General features: G+C 37.5%; 1 protein-coding gene across 1 annotated transcript in view; it reads right to left on the bottom strand.

Moving 5' to 3' along the window:
- LOC127427619 (PH domain leucine-rich repeat-containing protein phosphatase 2-like) overlaps positions 1-19,521 on the bottom strand; it is a 112,798-nt gene that overhangs the window by 14,775 nt on the left and 78,502 nt on the right. Inside the window, exons 8-13 of the mRNA XM_051679164.1 lie at positions 18,003-18,233; positions 8,732-8,934; positions 6,291-6,351; positions 5,910-6,005; positions 3,436-3,591; positions 2,025-2,225 (exon numbers count right to left, since the gene is read on the bottom strand). Coding sequence (XP_051535124.1) covers positions 2,025-2,225; positions 3,436-3,591; positions 5,910-6,005; positions 6,291-6,351; positions 8,732-8,934; positions 18,003-18,233 — 948 coding nt within the window. The remainder of the gene's footprint in view (positions 1-2,024; positions 2,226-3,435; positions 3,592-5,909; positions 6,006-6,290; positions 6,352-8,731; positions 8,935-18,002; positions 18,234-19,521) is intronic.

Genomic DNA, 19,521 nt, shown 5'->3' with positions numbered 1-19,521 from the left:
TCTTCCATGGTCACAAATTAGCTTTAGTCACCATTCACTTTCACTGCATCGTTTTTACATCCAATGAAAGTGAATGGTGACTGAGGCTGTCATTCTGCCTAACATCCCAGAGAGAAAGTAAGAATTTTTTTTTTGAACTATACAAATAATATAATGCATATTTTTTGGAATGATTACACAACCTGTTTTAGGGTTACATATGACTAAAAGAGTTAGGATGTCAAATTTCTCCCTCCCATCCCAAAGTGGGAGTACATTAATTCAAGATCTCCTAATTAAGGTATAGGTACTAGTGCCCGATATTTTCCTTTCACCGATATATCGGTATCGGCGTATATTTTACAGATATGCGGCGATATGAAAACTTTTTTTCAGAACATATAATGCAGAAAACAATACTTTAGAATTGGTGTCACAGTGTAGTTTGTCCAGCAGAGCGTGCTCTGACTCCACTGTTTACAGCACTGACTCTGAGCTGACGGTGGCTCTGCAGACAGGGTGGAGTTCAGCGGTGTGGAGTTGAGCGGTCTCTTCTGGGTAAACTGCTAACTAGTTTGTGAAATACATACTGGAATGTTAATAAAAAGTTACCCCATCATTTTATATAACTAATATAACGTTAACCCTGTCCCTGACAACCATGTCACTCATGTTGATCACATCTGTTTGTTATGTTAGCCAGCTATAGTTTGTCAGTGCAGTCAGTATGGTAGCAGATTGAAAGGTAAACATCAGAGCATCTTTTTGCAGCTCAGCAGACAACGGTGCGGTGGTGGATTGTGTGTGGTGAGTGTTGATTTCACGCTTCGCTGTTGCCTAGTTGGTGAGACACAATGCAGGAAAGTAAATAAAGTCCATCTTTTACTCTCCATAACAACAAGCTTATAGCTAACTAGCTAATCACATAGCTACTTTCATTGCTGTCAGCTGAGTGGAAGCTAATGAGTAAACATGTATTCACCAAAATGTTTTGCTCAGGATTCACAGTTTGGTACCCCCTTCGTCCGAATTTACAAAATGTAATATTTAGAAGTCTGGTTTTCCAGACATTAAAATAGGATACGTAATAAAATTAGATTTAATAAATAGTATATTTGCCCTGTGTAAATAATAATATATAGGAACTGTATCTAAAATAAATGAGGGGTGATACATACTAATACAACAGGCTGGAAAAATAGAATTTATTCATTCTAATATCATATATACATATATATATATATATTGAATGTGTTGAATCTTGACACCGGGCGACGCACCCTAAAAAAGGCACCGTTAGATTGGTTTCATACTGAAGAGCCGCTTAAGATTTTTTTCTCTCTCTCATAAATGTAAATGAGTGTAAATGCCAACACCATCATATATGTCAAAAGGATTGAAGCCTGTCACGCAAAACATGAGCTCATTGATGTCATTAAGTGAGCCTGCTTTTTTATTCCATCATTTACTCCTAGTCAGAGGCTTCCGTAAATATTTAGTTTATACGTAGGGTTAAGTCCTACATAAATTTAATGGTGCAACGCTCAAATATTTAGTAGTGCGTAAATTGTGACTTAGTGCCCATTTACACCACAACTAGGCTAAGTTGTAATGTACGTATAGCTGGTGCAACCGGTCCCTGATGTTTATTTAGCTATTTATTTTATTTGAATTTATTCTTTATTTTAATGGTCAACAATTGACTGATACTAAACAGTAATACTGATGTTTATTTAGCTATTTATTGTATATTTATTTATTCTTTATTTTCTCAGTGTTCATTTCTAGAATTTGTTGACAATGTATAATAATAAATGTCAAATGTTCTTTGATAAAAATATTTGTTTAAGAAAGCAGCCTTCTGAGTACCTTTGCATAATCATATCAGTGCAAAATCGGTGCACAATCCACATAGAAAAGTTCTGTTTTCATTCCAGCTCAAAAATTAGCTAAATCGGTCACCATATCGGTAATCTGTGAATTTTCCCCCTCTTAAATCAGTATCGGTCTCATAAATCCCATATCGGTCGGGCTCTAATAGGTACCTAGCAGGAAAGGACAGCAGTTGGTTATAAGCCATATGCAAGACACGCAGGTGCTGGTGCCCAACCAGTAGAGCAGCGCTGTTTTCATTCAGGTTGTTTCCTGTGAGATAGAGCTCTTGCAGGGTGCTGAGGCTCTCTTCTGATTGGCTGCTTGGCGGGATTGTCTCCAGTGCATTGGCGGATACATTCAGATACTTTAAACTAATAGACAAAAAGAAAAAGACAAAGTTAGGCGATAAGGCCCCAGTTTATTCACAGCGAAGTTCTTATTCATTCTACGCTCAGAGCCAAAAAGGAGCTCGAAAAAGATGAGCAACGGCATACTGTTTGCAAATAAGACACCCGCCACACCACTGGGGGTGGCATTTAGAAGAGCATTTAAATATGAGGACACACAAGTCTACATGTAAAAACTTAACTTATGTGACATTAAATGTGTTATAAATGATTCATGCCTCATTCTATGAGTAGATTTCACACAAGATCAGTAAAAGAAGCTGTTTTAAATACTCAATGATGATTTAAAGTAATTACTATATATATGAAGTAGATAATGGGTCTGTTCCACTAGTCGTTTCTCTCGTGATCTGTATTGAAACCAGTTGTAAGTTGAGTCTCATGCGCTGCACGTGAGGAGCGCTATTTGAATGATGTGCAAAGCTGTCACTTATGTAGTGTTCCAAATCGCTCTTTTATGAGGCATCATTTCAGTAATGATGCTGCCATAGAAGACAGCTGCCTATGTAAGCAGGAGACAGCGAGGCAGCTCACTAAGTTTTGGAACAGACCTAATGTGTAATTTGTCATGTTTACATTCTGCATTCAAGACGCTAACACGCTATACGCAGCCTTAATAAACGGTTACACTCTGTTATTGTAATTTATGATGACACTGATACTACTGCAAAGATGGAGGTGTAAATGAGTGTTGTTGACAGGCATATCTTAGTCTCTTATTCCAAACTTTTGGCTGCCAGTGTAGGTCATACTCACACATTCAGTGTTTGGGATTGACGGCTGTGTGTGCATGTGTGATAACTGTATTTAGAACTCTAAAACTGCACTGACAACTATATTATTCTGCTGTGTGAACGTAGTCCGTTGTCCACGTCACTGGTTGTGGGAACATCCTGACAGATCATATAAAGTGCTAATTATCTCTAAAGAGTGGCTTCCAGAGAGTTCCCTGGTTTGATATGTTCCTGTAAAAGACTGTGAGATGTGATAAAAAGTTCAAGCAGCAGGACTGAAGGCCCACAGAGCAGAGAGAGATGCCACTGCAGCCTGCACTGCACCTGTCACATACAACCAGTGCAAGAAACAGAGAGGGAAAAACTGAGGGGGAAAAAAAGAGAGCACAGCCCGGAGAGCAAAAGGAACAGAGAGACGACAGAAGGAGGGAGTGACCTACTTTAAGGCCTTGTAGAAGAAGCTCTCTGGCAGTTCTTTTAACTTGTTGTGCTGCAGGTCAAGTGTTTCCAGCGGGATGTGGTCGAGCAGGTCAGGCAGTCTCTCCAATCTATTGTTGCCCGCCAGCAGTTTACGGAGACTCAGACTGCTAAGTAGTCTGAAAAGAAGGGATAGTGAAAAAATTAAATGAAAGGAATCGGGCTGTAAACTTATTCAGTCTTGAATGAGGCAAGAAATCTTGACAGCAAACAAACAATCAATACACAGCCGCCACCCTTAAAACGATGCGTGACATTTTTCAGATGTTAAAATACTTTCTTCTATCCCAGTTTAATATGCAGAAAGAACTGAGCCAATTGTAGGTTGATTTTCACAAAAAGTGTAAACACTGTAGCTTTGTGCTGTTTTCACAACTTTGCTCTGTTTGTTTGGGCAATCAGACTAGCCCAGCACAACAATATTGGCTCTCCCAATGGCGTGAGTTTGGGGTAGGACTATCTGTTTGACCAACCATTGGATTACAGGGGGAGTGTTCAGGAAACCTGTTTGAAAAGAGTGAATATTTTTGCAATTCCATTCGGTGACGCTAGTAGTGCAGAACGTACATACTTCAGCTTTAAAGGAATACTTCACCCGAAAATGTTTATTCTGTCATTACTGACATACTCTCATGACATTTCAAATGTGAATGCTGTTATTTTCTCTATGGAATGCCAAGGGAGACTTTTTGATGAATTTTCATTCAACTCTTTTTCCTACAATGTCTAGAACAATAGACTTAAAAGAAATATTCCGTGTTCGATACAAGTGAATCTCAATCGACAGCATCTGTGGCGTAATGTTGATTACCACAAAGAAATTTAGACTTGTCTCTCCTTTTCTTTAAAAAATTACAGTGAAGCACTTACAATGCAAGTGAATGGGGCCAATCTGTAAACCTTATTATACTGTATGCGTGTTAACATGATTTTAGTGTGACACAATCGCTTGCTAACCTTTTCTGTGAAAAGCTGCCATGACAACAACACGTGTAAACCCTAATACGACCTTAAAAAATATGATTTTAACATCTTTACAGCTCAAAAAATACAAAGAAGAATTAATGTAAGTGCTTTTATTAAATTATATGTAAGCTTCACATTTTTGCCAATAAACCCTCCATAAACTGGCCCCATTCACTTCCATTGTAAGTGCATCACTGTAACCTCGATTTTTACAACAAAAAGAGGGACGAGTCAAAACATTTTTTGTGGTAGACAATACATCACAAATGCTGTCGACTGAGCTAAAGTTGTATTAAACCCGGAGTGTTCCCTTAAAAGATATGTCTGTTCCTCACACACAGCTATCATATGGCTTCAGAAGACTTGGAAAATAGCTCGCAAGTCATATGACTACTGATTTTTGTCCTTTCATGAGCTGGAGCTGTGGTTACTATGAACTACCGCTATATGGAAAAGATGTGCGTGAATCTGTTTTTGTGTTAGGGTTAGGAAACTGTGTTTGGAACACATGAGGGTGAGTAAATAATGACAGAATTTTCATTTGTTTGAGAACTATTCCTTTAAAATACCAACACAGTATTTTAATGCGAGGCAGAGAGTGCAACACTACCAGTCTCAAATCGGCCACTAACTTCCATTTACATCACATTGCTTTGAGATGGCAGAGAGGCTTCATCAAGCATGTGCTGATGAACGCTGTCCCATTTCCATTCAGAGGCACTGTCTGACCAGATACACTTTAACCAACACTTTTCATATCAAATGGGCAATTTCTGTTGAATAAATAAGTACAAAATGCTGACATTAACATCCTGGGGAGCAGTAGGACTTTTTTAGTCTTGAAAGTGAAGATGAAGAAGCAGTTTAGGTCTGAAGACACACACACACACACACACACACAGACACTAACATACACACGTTTACTTAGCTATATAAATGGGGATATAACATGTACATCTACTGTTTATATATAAAGTTAATTATAATTACTAGAGACTAACCCTATCCCTATTTGCTTTATTTATTAATTGACTTTACTAATTGAGGATGTCCCTGAAAGTCTTCAAAGGGAGATTTTGCCTTATTTAGCTCACCTTTGGGGGGGAATCTGTCCCCAAAGTATAGCTAAGTACACACACACACACACACACACACATACATACATATACACACACATGCACATGCACATTTGTTTTACTATCATGGTGGGGACTTTCAATTGACTTCTTTTGTTGTTAGACTAAGCTCTTGACATTTTCTAACCCATACCCCTGAACAAAAAAACCTTTTTACATATTCATTAAGAAATTATTTTGTATGTTTATTATGCTGTTTTTCTTTTGGGGACCGTTGGCTCTTCCCTACAATGTGGGTGATTTCAGGTTTTATAATCCTTGTCGGACATTAGGTCCCCACAGTGTACTGTAGGCAATAGGCAAAACCTGACCCACAAACACACAAATGCTCGCACCTGGCTGGGAGTGCAGACAGCAGATTACAGGAGACGTCCAACACCTCAATCTTCCTGCTGTCACACACCCAGTCTGGCAGGTATTCCAGGAGATTCCTGCAGGAGCCAGGAGAGATCTGAATAAACTTAATCCCATTTAGAAGAGCGTATTCGACTTGTGCAAGTGTATGCAAGGTAAAGGGCATGACTGGTATACAAGGAGTCTCTTGTAAATGAGTTTAATAGCATTTAACCACGTTTTATCTTATGTATTGAAATTGGCTGTGATTTTGTCATTTTACGCAGCAATTTCAATTTCAGTAAAAATAAAAATTGTCAAGCCAATGTCTAGCTACCACACTACATGTTATGAAGGATTATATGGATCAATATATCCCTTACCTTGATAGGTCCATATGTGTTAGTTCGCTGGGAACAGGGTAGATGTTCACTGTGGTCAGACCTATAGAAGATAAGACCGTAACAACACTACAGTTCTGATACATCAACTGTCGCAGTGACGTAGCATTTATTTTAGCTGGGATGGTACAATTCCCCCTCACATTTCAAAATGTTTAAGTTAGTCCCCCCACTTTTTTGACAAATTATACATTATATCTTAAGAGTTTTGGACACTATGAAGAATTTCCAGCTGGACACAGATAACGAACCGGTCGCTTCGTCAGTGAACTGAACAAATGCGCAAGGGGTAAATGGTAAACAGTTATCTACCACTGCAAGCACCAAATGGTTTTCATCAAGGACTACTGAGCGAACAAAGTCAAAGTCAGGTTTGCAATCATTTTTTACACACTGCAGAGCACTGAACAAAATGAAGCAAGGTTTTGTTTGGAAACTACACATACATCCAAGCAGACAAAAGACTGGGCATATCTGCACTGCAGTAAATTACAAATTGTAAATATGACTCAGTAAGACAATATTTATGTGACAGCGATATATGATATATATGTGTTACATACAGTATGTGTGTTATATACAGTATGATATATATGTGTTACATATGTGTGCTATACATGAGATATACAGGTGCATCTCAATAAATTAGAATGTCGTGGAAAAGTTCATTTATTTCAGTAATTCAACTCAAATTGTGAAACTCGTGTATTAAATAAATTCAATGCACACAGACTGAAGTAGTTTAAGTCTTTGGTTCTATTAATTGTGATGATTTTGGCTCACATTTAACAAAAACCCACCAATTCACTATCTCAACAAATTAGAATACATCATAAGATCAATAAAAAAAACATTTTTAGTGAATTGTTGGCCTTCTGGAAAGTATGTTCATTTACTGTATATGTACTCAATACTTGGTAGGGGCTCCTATTGCTTTAATTACTGCCTCAATTCGGCGTGGCATGGAGGTGATCAGTTTGTGGCACTGCTGAGGTGGTATGGAAGCCCAGGTTTCTTTGACAGTGGCCTTCAGCTCATCTGCATTTTCTTGTTTCTCATTTTCCTCTTGACAATACCCCATAGATTCTCTATGGGGTTCAGGTCTGGTGAGTTTGCTGGACAGTCAAGCACACCAACACCATTTAACCAACTTTTGGTGCTTTTGGCAGTGTGGGCAGGTGCCAAATCTTGCTGGAAAATGAAATCAGCATCTTTAAAAAGCTGGTCAGCAGAAGGAAGCATGAAGTGCTCCAAAATTTCTTGGTAAACGGGTGCAGTGACTTTGGTTTTCAAAAAACACAATGGACCAACACCAGCAGATGACATTGCACCTCAAATCATCACAGACTGTGGAAACTTAACACTGGACTTCAAGCAACTTGGGCTATGAGCTTCTCCACCCTTCCTCCAGACTCTAGGACCTTGGTTTCCAAATGAAATACAAAACTTGCTTTCACCTGAAAAGAGGACTTTGGAACACTGGGCAACAGTCCAGTTCTTCTTCTCCTTAGCCCAGGTAAGACGCCTCTGATGTTGTCTGTGGTTCAGGAGTGGCTTAACAAGAGGAATATGACAACTGTAGCCAAATTCCTTGACACGTCTGTGTGTGGTGGCTCTTGATGCCTTGACCCCAGCCTCAGTCCATTCCTTGTGAAGTTCACCCAAATTCTTGAATCGATTTTGCTGGACAATCATAAGGCTGCGGTTCTCTCGGTTGGTTGTGCATCTTTTTCTTCCACACTTTTTCCTTCCACTCAACTTTCTGTTAACATGCTTGGATATAGCACTCTGAGAACAGCCAGCTTCTTTGGCAATGAATGTTTGTGGCTTACCCTCCTTGTGAAGGGTGTCAATGATTGTCTTCTGGACAACTGTCAGATCAGCAGTCTTCCCCATGATTGTGTAGCCTAGTGAACCAAACTGAGAGACCATTTTGAAGGCTCAGGAAACCTTTGCAGGTGTTTTGAGTTGATTAGCTGATTGGCATGTCATCAATATTCTAAATTTTTTGAGATAGTGAATTGGTGGGTTTTTGTTAAATGTGAGCCAAAATCATCACAATTAAAAGAACCAAAGACTTAAACTACTTCAGTCTGTTTGCATTGAATTTATTTAATACACGAGTTTCACAATTTGAGTTGAATTACTGAAATAAATGAACTTTTCCACGACATTCTAATTTATTGAGATGCACCTGTATGTGTTACGAAACGTTACGAAACCTAACTAATAGCCATGAGCTGATAAGGTTTATAATGTGTCCCCCCTACTTTTCAGATCGATCCTACCCCCCTGATCTGTAGATGAAGAAACAGGAAACTAGGACAAGTAAATGGTGCACAAGCCCATGACACATGAAAAGCAGTTGTGGTCACAGGAACGTAAATATACAAGGCTTCGAACTTATATTGTGTCGTACTCACGGTTGTTATTGGAATGGAGTGTGCGTAGAGTGAAGCCGCTGAGCGTGAGGGCACTAAGCTGGTTTCTCTGACACTGCAGGGTCTCTAGATTGCAGGCAGAGCTCAAGTCCAGCGAGGTCAGTTGGTTGTCTCTCAGGTCCAGTTGGGTGAGATGTTTTATGGGCTCCAGGGTTTCACTTTTAACACAGCGGAGGCCATTTAACCTACACACAAACAACAGGCCTTATATTTGCCACAGACCATCACAAGATGAAGAAAAGCAAAAGAAAAAAATGTGTTGTTGGACAAACAAACTGACAGACAGACAGATGGAATAGTGGAATATAATTCTAAGATAGTAGGACATTAAGACGATAGTGTCCAATGTGTCTTAAAGAATAAGTAAGTCATTTTATGTTTATGTTTCACTGTTTGCTGCCATTTTTCTTCCTAAACTACTTATATGACATATTGGAATGTACACTCACTACAGTCAAGCATGGATGCGTGAAGTTTTTGTTTATTAACACTTCAGAAAACAAGACATGGCTGGTCACCATGAGGGGGTGACCCACCTCATGTAGAATAAAATATTTGGATGTCCATGTCTGGAGTCTTCATCTAATGTAAGTCAAGATCATTTTAAACATCAAAAGTGCAAAACATATTACAAGATATTAAGTTTACAACTTTTTTAATTGGAAACGATCATTTAGTGCACGTTTAACACTCCTGTTGTCTTAGGGTCCTTTTTGACCCAGGACAGTAAAAGAACACATTATAAATACTGCATAGTTTTTGGTATTGGAACCAAATGTTGTGACTTTGTCAAGACCATCAAAACAAACAAAATAAAAAAGAAAATGCATTTTTGTATATGATTGTTTAATAGAAAGAAAAAAAAAAGAAAAAAAAAATATATAAAGCAACAGTTCCTTCCATTGTCTTAACGGGTCAATTTTGACCCATATGGGAAGATGTAAGAAGAACCAGCTGTAACCTTTCACTTTCACCGTCAGGATGTTATACAGCTTTAAATCATTTTTTGTACATCTATGAACCAAATTTCATCTAAAGTAGCCCCAGGTATTTGGATTGTAATATGATAAACACTGGGTCATCTCATATTGATGCTGTTATCTCATTGTTTTCCTGCACACAGCCGCTAGATGGCGCCATTAGATCGTGCAGTGCTGACCGAAGCAGTTAATGCAGACTGTTAAAGGCCGATATGACATGCAAGGCTACATCACAATTTCAATTTTAATTCACTCCATAATGCTGCAGATATCCTATCATATACCAGTGTCTCAGAGGTCAACATTTGCAGAATTTAAAGAGATTTCCCTCAACATGTACTGTTCCTGTGCTGCTTTTACAACTGTCACGCTGGTTTTTCCACATTAATGTGAAAATGCCAGTGAATAAAAATGGATTATTACATGTTCTTAGGAGTGTTAACCCCTCTTCATTGTGTGGCTAGTATAATTTCTGGATTGTGCCTTTAAATTCACAGTATTTAGAGAGAGTGGTCTCCCAAAAACTCATGTTACATCCATAACCCAAGTTCATTTTCTGATCTAAATGGGGGGAAAATTAGTCTAGACTGAACATTTTCAAATGTCTGCACTGTATCTGCAGGGTTTTATGATTATACAGACAAACAGTTCGCTATATGTGAAGATAAATTTCACGATTTCACTGTAAATGTCATGTCAGAAACGCTGGAATTGCAGCTAGCGATTTTTAACCTGTCAGCAACTGTGGCAACAGTTCAAACCTGTTTTGTATCCAACCATTTTATTCCTCTTGATGAATTAAAATAAACCTGTCTTACTTCAATGAAGTCCTGACAGCGAAAATCAGGAACCTCCGTCTCGCGCATTCTCAACAAAGTGTGTGCGTGATGCAGAAGCAGCTGTGAAGTTTGTAAGTGAAGTTGTTCCAAGGGAAAGTTGAATGACACTTTTTTGGGGTGAAAAATGCTTATCGAGAATGCACCGGACAGGGCGTTGTCCATAACATGAACCCCCGATGAAATATTAATGGATGTGCAAAGTGGGCCCATTTTGACAAGGCCTTAGGGATTCATTAGGCATGTACTAAAATTTGAACTCTAAAATGTAAGTTGATTTTCGACAAGCAGAACAAAGAAGAAATTACTGTAATACAGATAAGATATTAAAAAATGCCAAAAGTGATTGAAATAATCCATAGCCATGTTTTTATTTTGTTTTTATTATTCTTTACAAATTATTTTACTCCATTAATATAAAGTATATCAAATAGTTTTTCTATAATTATACCCTATGAGACCATTCATTTTTTGTTAAGGGGGGTTTTTAGTGCCATTGCACAATAATCAAGAATTTTTGCTTGTTTCAGAACTCAAAATGTCCTCCTCACTGCAAAAAGAGCATTTGTTGAAACCAAGCTGCCAAATGACTCGTTCTCTACTTCCTCCACATTGTGATGTCACACCGTGGAAGACATTTGCATCTGAATGCTTCCACAACATCATCAATGACTCCTTTACCTTATCACTTCCGTAGCCCCGCCCAGTAGTGGCTGAGCAGTGAGATGGCAAGGAGAGATCAGTTCAGTCAAGAGCAGAGAGCCAGTCGTAACAGTGGGCGTTTACTGTCAAGTCTCAAAGGAGAAGCAGCACAAAAATAAAAAATAAAACGCGTGTGGCAGGGCGGAGGGCCGGGCCGGGCCATAACTCTGCACACCTGGCCCCTAATCAGGCTGATCAAGCCCGAGAGGGATAAAGGCAACCGGAGACGGCGGTTCACCAGAGAGAGAGTTACAGGCAGCTGCCCGGCATGTGGTTGTCTTTTTGTTTAAGTTAATCATTAAACTATTATCTATATTGTTATGCCAGTTCTTTCCACTGAACTGTTACAACGCGTTTCTGACAAAGGGTCAAAAATGAGGCTGGATCATGTTTTACAAATATATTTGTGCAAAAAGTTACTAATATTATAAGTGAACCTCAAGGAACATATTAAAATAATTAAAAAAAAGGCATGTCATGAACACTTTAACGGTTTTCAATACGGGTCACAAATGACCCGAAACACAAAAGGCGGGTGCAGTTTCTTAATACAATAGGAGGGTTAAAATGGCTAGTTCAGAAAACATCCAATGTGTGTGTGTGTACTGAATATTTTGTGTCCAGGCCTAGTTGGAGATCTGTCCTTGTAGGTCAGGGTTGGGAGAACCAGCAATGAACTTCACAATGGTTCACTTATGTTTTGGTTCACCTCCATCTGTGTAAACAAACCATCTTGACCCAACTGCTTCCTTTTATTAGAGGCGACACATTTCACTAATGACTATCACCGTCAAACGATAGGGGCATTGAACCTTTCTGCTGCTCTAATCCCTCCCGTGAACTCGAATTCCCACTCACATCTGTTGTTTGCATGCATTCTGCCTGTGAGATCGGTGAATATTCAAGGAATCTGAGAAGGGACCCTGTGTCAGGAGCACTGGGATAATCCAGCACAAAAACTCAAAGCTTGTTCAGGTGACAGACGCCTCCCTGTTTCCTTCAGTCACTCCTTCCCTCTGACTCTGTCAAAGGAGAGTTTCAGACTGCATGTGAGTTCCCACGACAGCTCAAGATCTGCTTTATGAGCCTGTCTGGATTTCTAATCCACAGCAGGTGCAGCCAGGAACCAGAAAACCCACAAGCCTTGGTGAAAACTTAGTCTGTTTCTATCTGTTTTGCTGTTGCAGTTATTTACACAAGTTGCTTATTAATCAATTACTAACCCTGGGTAAAGTATTGTAAGACTGACACAGAATTGTTTGCATTACTTCCGGGAAAGTCAAAGAATTCTGCGAGAACCAACGTCACAAAACTCTCACACAGAGGAGCATCTCCACCTGAGAAAACAAACCCTACTGATTGGGGACCATAAAACGCAATTCACACTCACATCTGCTCTCTCTCTCTCTCTCACCTCAGGACATCTTAAGGACCCTAAATCTAAGTTATGACTTATCCTGTTCTGTAATGTAAAAGGTTTTCTGATCATACATGTTTGGTATCATTCAAGAGGTCTCAGTGCGACTGGTAAAACGGTCTCATTCCTTTTCAGCAAAGTCAAATCACAAGTAAGATTTAAGAACTTAATAAAATACAGTATCCTATCCGGGGCATGCCCCTCCCAAGTCTCACACAGAGACCAGATGCTGTATGCAGATTAGGTGTATTCTTTGTAAACATCAAACAACCTACTCAATCAAAGGTTGACTTACAACTCCCTAAATTATAAACCAAATCCTAAATAACATCAAACACACACATCTGAAATAACAATGGAATCGTTTGGTACTTAAGGAGGGATGGCAGAGAAGCTTGGGGAATCTGCAAATCAGATTTCCCATGCTTCGTCGTTTGCATGTAGTTTTTTCACTACCAGGTAATTGCAATTTGTATTTCTTATGTTTGGTAAATGTTTGAATGGAATACAACTTTAATTATATTATTATGTTTGGTTCACTGATAGCTTTGAGTTTGATTTATTATTTTAATTGGATTGTTTGAATGTATTACTATTACCTGGTAAATAAATTGTTATTATGATTCATTCTGAAGGACTGTTTTCTAGTATATTTCTTGTTAACCACTATTAATGATAAGATTAATAAAAAACATGGAACTCAAATCAAATAATCAAAGTATTATTTAATGTCGCGCACGATAAGACAGAACACGCAAGAGACCTTCAGCCACGCCATTGGATACCGTCCTTGGGCCAGTGGGTGACTTCCCCCTTACAGTATAAACAGTGTGAAATATGAAAAATATAACCCAGGATTACATATACCCAGGGCTTAGAACGGCCCTGAGTTAACAATTTCAAGTATTAAAAGCCCTAAATTGAGTCACAGACTATGAGTTGTAATAAAAACCCACAGCCAGTTAGAAGACAATGATTTTATGAGAAGGATGGGCTTTGGTAGAGAGAAAGAGTCACCTGTGAGAACAGAATGAGCTGTGATTTACTGATAGCTAATTTTATTACATTACCATTGTGTATTGATCCTGCATTATGCATAAATCTGAGCTGAGAGTAATAACTTAAAGACGGGTGACAGGCAGGAGAGAAGCAGAAAGGAGGAAAGGAAAGACATAAAGGTAGCTAAAACCAAATGACATTTATCTAATAGGCTACATCTACTGTATTTCTAAAATATATATATATATTTTATTATTATAATTTTTTTTTTTTTTTGGAAATATAGTAGATGTAGCCTATTAGATAAATGCCATTTGGAACTTTTTTGCAGCATGGTGTGAAGAATAATTTAATTCAACCCTGTTATAAAGTTATAAAAAAAATTATCAAACAAATATTTAACACTTTTATTAAAATAATAAAAAAATATATATTTATATTTTTATTTACTTTTATTTAATTACATTTATTTAAATTATTTTGTTTTAATTTATGGTAAATAAAGAAATGTCATTTGGAACCTTTTTGCAGCATGGTGTGAAGACAAGTAAATCATTTCATTCCTGTCATTCAACCCCCATTACCAAGTTATTAAAAAAATGATCAAACAAATATTTGTAATTTGTATTAAAATAAAAAAATATATTTATATTTTTATTTACTTTTATTTAATTAAATTTATTAAAATTATTTAGTTTTAATTTATGGTAATACGTTTATAAAATAAAAATGTAATTTGGAACTTTTTTGCAGCATAGTGTGAAGAAAAGTAAATCACTTCATTCCTGTCATTCAACCCCGCTACCAAATTATATGAAAAAAAAAAACATTATCAAACAAATATTTGTAATTTTTATTAAAATAATAAAAATAAAAAAATCTATATTTTGATTTTTATTTACTTTTATTTAATTAAATTTATATAAATTATTTTTGTTTTAATTTATGGCAAATAAGTTCATAAAAACAAAAATGTAATTTGGAACCTTTTTGCAGCATGGTGTGAAGACAAGAAAATAATTTCATTCCTGTCATTCAACCCTGTAACCAAATTATTTAAAACAAATAATAATAATAAATGATCAAACAAATATTTTTCATTTTTATTAAAATAATAAAAAATATATTTAGATTTGTATTTAATTTTATTTAATTCAATTTCTTTAAATTATTTTTGTTTTAATTTATGGTAAATAAGTTGATGAAAGACCACAAACCAACATTTGTGCAAAAGAACTATATTCTAAATTAGTCAGCCCTTACTGAGCTTAATTTAGGCTAAATTTGTAACCCTGTAACTAGAGGTCAACTGATAGTGGATTTTACCGATACTGATAACTAAGTTGGGCAGTACCTGCCGATAACCGATTAATCAACAGATAGTTTTTAAAATTGATACTGAATGAACAAATAACACTCAAAGTATAATAGTAAAATGCTGAACTTTATTACAAAAATAAACAGTACTGACTGAACCATGAAAATGTACTGCACTTTTTTTAATGAAATAAATATATAAATATTAATACATATTAACTAATATTTTAATTTTAAAGTCAGCTGATTTTTTAAATTGACGTTGTTTTGTTAGTCCACAAGAGGGCGCAATAAATACATAAACCATTCAGCACCGTTATATTACTGCATAGAACATTCCGGGCTGTTAAAAAAGAGCATTTCATTTTCAACTAATGTGCATAAAATAAATAAATAAAAAGTTTTAGTCCATATTCTTAAATGTTAAGTAAAAAGTAAAATGAGGAGTTAAAACGCTTCAATAGACAGTTCACATGGTTACACTTGCACTGACTCCTATTACTCCAGACTCAAACTTCATAATAACAGGGAAATACCACACTGTTTTTATTCAGTACAATTGTATGTAAAGTAGCAATATTCACAGATAGCAGTGGTATTCGGCTGAACTCGGTGGTGAAGCGGCTCAGACTATGAGCCCAGGCCAGGGGCTGTTCAAACAGACAGAACACAACAGACTGGAACTGAATGCGAGGATCTCGAGACACACATTTCCAAGTTGAACATCTTTCCTGACAAAGCATTTAAACAACTCATTGCTTAATCTGAGAAACGCTTATAAGAGAGCAAGACGCAACGGCCAAAGACCTCCACCTACTGTAAGGGGCTGTTCACACCGAACACTTGTGCAACCATCCATTTGTTTTTCTATGTAAACACACGTTAGGCAAACGTCTTTGTTTCCCTTTGTTTTTGTTTATTCAGCATCTCGTGCAGGAGCGCTGTTTTTTAAATGATGTATCTAATTAAAAGAACTTTAAAAGCATATTGAGACACCGGCTTTCTGTTAAACTGTATTTGTTGCACTGTGTATCCTTTTTTAGCGCAAGAATGTGATCAATCTGAAGACATCGTATTACAGTGAGGACAAAAAATGTAACTGAAATCAGATGTGTTTCTGATTTGTTTAAATGTTTCTCTCAGCTGCATGAATATATTAATTTGCTTTCTCACATCACTAGCTATAAATATGCAACTTAGCTGGCTAACGAATGCATAAACGTGACCAGTTGGATATAAACTAATGCAAATTGATGGTAATAGATGGTAACAATCATGAAATTTAAACATTTGGGTAGGACTTGCGTGTATTTTTGTCGCATTGTTCAAACCGCTTGAGGTTAGCTTTAATGTTAGCATCCTCTTAGGGGGGTCTGGGCAGCTCAGTGGTAAAATACGCTGGCTACCACCCCTGGAGTTCGCTAGTTCGAATCCCAGGGCGTATCTCCAGCCAGGTCTCCTAAGCAACCAAATTGGGCCGGTTGCTAGGGAGGGTAGAGTCACATGGGGTAACCTCCTCGTGGTCGCTATAATATGGTTTGTTCTCGGTGGGGCACATGGTGAATTGAGCGTGGTTGCTGCGGTGGATGGCGTGAAGCCTCCACACGTGCTATGTCTCCGTGGCAACGCGCTCAACAAGCCACGTGATAAGATGCGCGGGTTGACTGTCTCAGACGCGGAGACAACTGGGATTCGTCCTCCGCCACCCGGACTGAGGCGAATCACTATGCGACCACGAGGACTTTGGGAATTGGGCATTCCAAATTGGGAGAAAAAGGGGAAAAATGTTAGCATCCTCTCAGCCTTGTCAACAAACATACTGCTGTTCTCTACTAATGCAGCATCTAGTCAACAAATTCATTAATTTTATAATGATATGACAACGTGTACTGTAGTGTACTGTATACATACCTTTTCGTTGTTGATGTTTTAAATCCACATCTGAAGTGTTCCGCTCCATGCAGTGTTGTCTCACGTGTCAAAACAAACACCACAAGGCATCAGTGAAGTGACAGTTTTTATTTCACCTCTAGAGGCCGCTCTCTTACTGTATAACGATAGCAGACCCTTCCCAGCCGCTCCAGCACCGGACGCCATGGGGAAAAACTATCGGAGTGGATTTTTGCCGATAACCGATAGTTACAGAAATCTGATATCGGTACAGATGAATCGGCAAAACCGATATATCGGTTGACCTCTACCTGTAACCCCTTTTTTACACATTTTGTTTTTGTTTTTTAATTTTGATGTTTATTTAATATTTATTACTTGAAAATGACAATCAAACAGATCAGGTTTTAAAAACTGCATTTAGACATGTCCCAAAATGTTTATAATAGATTACAAAATTGGAAACCTCATACAAAGTAAATAGAAAATAAAATAGCTCATATAATACTAAGCCCAAAGTATACTTCAGTTTTTACGTGTACAGTCGAACACTCTAGCCTTTCAAAGTATACTCCATTTGACCGTATTTGACCGACTTTCTATTCAAGACTTTAGACCCATAAGGTCTTTCAGACTGGACTTATACAAATGCAGGTATCTCCTGACCTCCACACACAAACGCTCTTGATGTGCACATCCACTGTTGCTGTTTCCACCTTCTTCTCCTGTTGTTCACCAGCGATTACATCGCCTTCCATCTTTGTGAAAGCAATGGCCCAGATGTGAGTGTTGCCACCTTGTGGACCCACTAATAAGTGCAAGTAATTCCACGCGCAGACTATGCGTAGAGTACAAGAGGTTAGAAAAATCAGGCCACACGTGTACATTGCCCAAGCACTCTGCTGATGACGAAATTTACATCACTCACTGTGTACGTGTGAAAACCGAAGTACACTTTGGGCTTAGGTTTGACCTCCTAAGGTTGATGATCTATGTTTTCTGCATCTTTCACTGATTCTGAAATTGTTTTTCAGAAGTTCAAGCCCTATTTTGTACCCTAATTGTAGGAAGTGCATATCGAAAGAAACAGAGAGATGTTTTTAATGGCTCACCGTAAATCAATACTCTTAATGTGAGTCATTCGAAGCAGGCTGCACAGATCCAGGGTCTCCACCCTGTTCCCAGCCATCGTTAGCTTGTCCAGGGCACAGAGCTTCTCCACCACGCAGGGTATGTGAGGGAAATCATTGAAAGAAAGTCCCAAGCTGCAGAGCTGCACGAGGCTGCCCAGCTCCTCCGGTAGAGAATCCAACCGATTTCCATCCAGAGACAGAGTCTGTAAGCTGAAGAAAGGACAGTCATTGATTCAGAGAATACTGTATGATTTCACACAGTAATATATAATACAGTATATGATTAATGACAAGTTATCAATTCTAGTCCATATGATAAAATGTACAAAATTTTGACTGTTTAAAAAAAATTCACACTGAATCAGGGTTCCCACAACTCTGGTCCAATGAATTTCCATGATTTTCCCAGTTCTTCTTTTACTGTACACTGACTACTGTATAAAGGATTCATACAAAACAAATATTTAAAAATAACTTGAAAGAGACTGGACTTTCAAAGAGCACTTTCTTGCCGATAAAATATTTAAAAGCTGAGCATAACTGGAAAATGTACAGTATATTTATAATAGATTTCTATTACTTTTTCATGACGTTTTAAGATTTTATTATTTTCATGATTTTTCCAGACCTGGAAATCACATTTTTCATATGCACTGATATTTTTAAGTTTTCAATGAGCATGGGAACCCAAACCCAGCTTTTTGTGCTTCAAATGAAATTAGGCATCAAAACTTTCTAATGTACAGTAATAAAGACAGATAACTTTATTTTTTTAAACCTGACAGAAGATGAGTAAACCGTTTAAGTGAGAATTAAAGAACACCCTTTAACCATGGTACAATCACCGTAATGCAGATCTTCTTGTGCTTTTTTGGTATTTATAAATAAGACCCTCATGTTATAAGATTCCAGTATAAGCCTAATCTGCAAATTCTAAGACCCCGTTTACACATGGTATTAAGATGCGTTTCAGGATACCCAATCACAAGTGGTCAGCATTAAATACAGGTGGAAATGGGCGTAAAATATTTTGACAATGGATCCCAAAAACCAGTGTTGGGCGAGCTCATCAAAAAATTGAGCTAGTTAAGCTACCAACAACTCAACAAAAAAATTGTTAAGCTAAGCTAAAAACTACACCTCAGAGAAAGTAGCAAACAGGCTACATGCCAAAAGTAGCTTGCTACATTTAATTCTAATTTGTTTCAACCAGATGCACAGAGCATACTGTCAAAGAAAAAGCATCTAAAATACTTATCACATGATGATTATCAAAGCCATGGTACAGTATAGAGCAGTATAGAGCAATACAGTTAACAAGTATACAGTATGGTGCAATATGAAATGTACGTGCAGAAAACACGTAAATTCATATTTATACAAACTTCCTATACAAACCCATGTTGGTTGATCAACATGAAAAATCACTATTTTTAAATTTTATTGTTCTTATTTATACTACTACATGTACAAACCCATGCCCATTAGAACATAATTT

Source organism: Myxocyprinus asiaticus, chromosome 1, assembly GCF_019703515.2.
Source record: "Myxocyprinus asiaticus isolate MX2 ecotype Aquarium Trade chromosome 1, UBuf_Myxa_2, whole genome shotgun sequence".
Taxonomy (NCBI): domain Eukaryota; kingdom Metazoa; phylum Chordata; class Actinopteri; order Cypriniformes; family Catostomidae; genus Myxocyprinus; species Myxocyprinus asiaticus.
The sequence above is the reverse complement of the archived record's forward strand: the minus strand, read 5'-3'. Positions and strand labels throughout refer to the sequence as shown.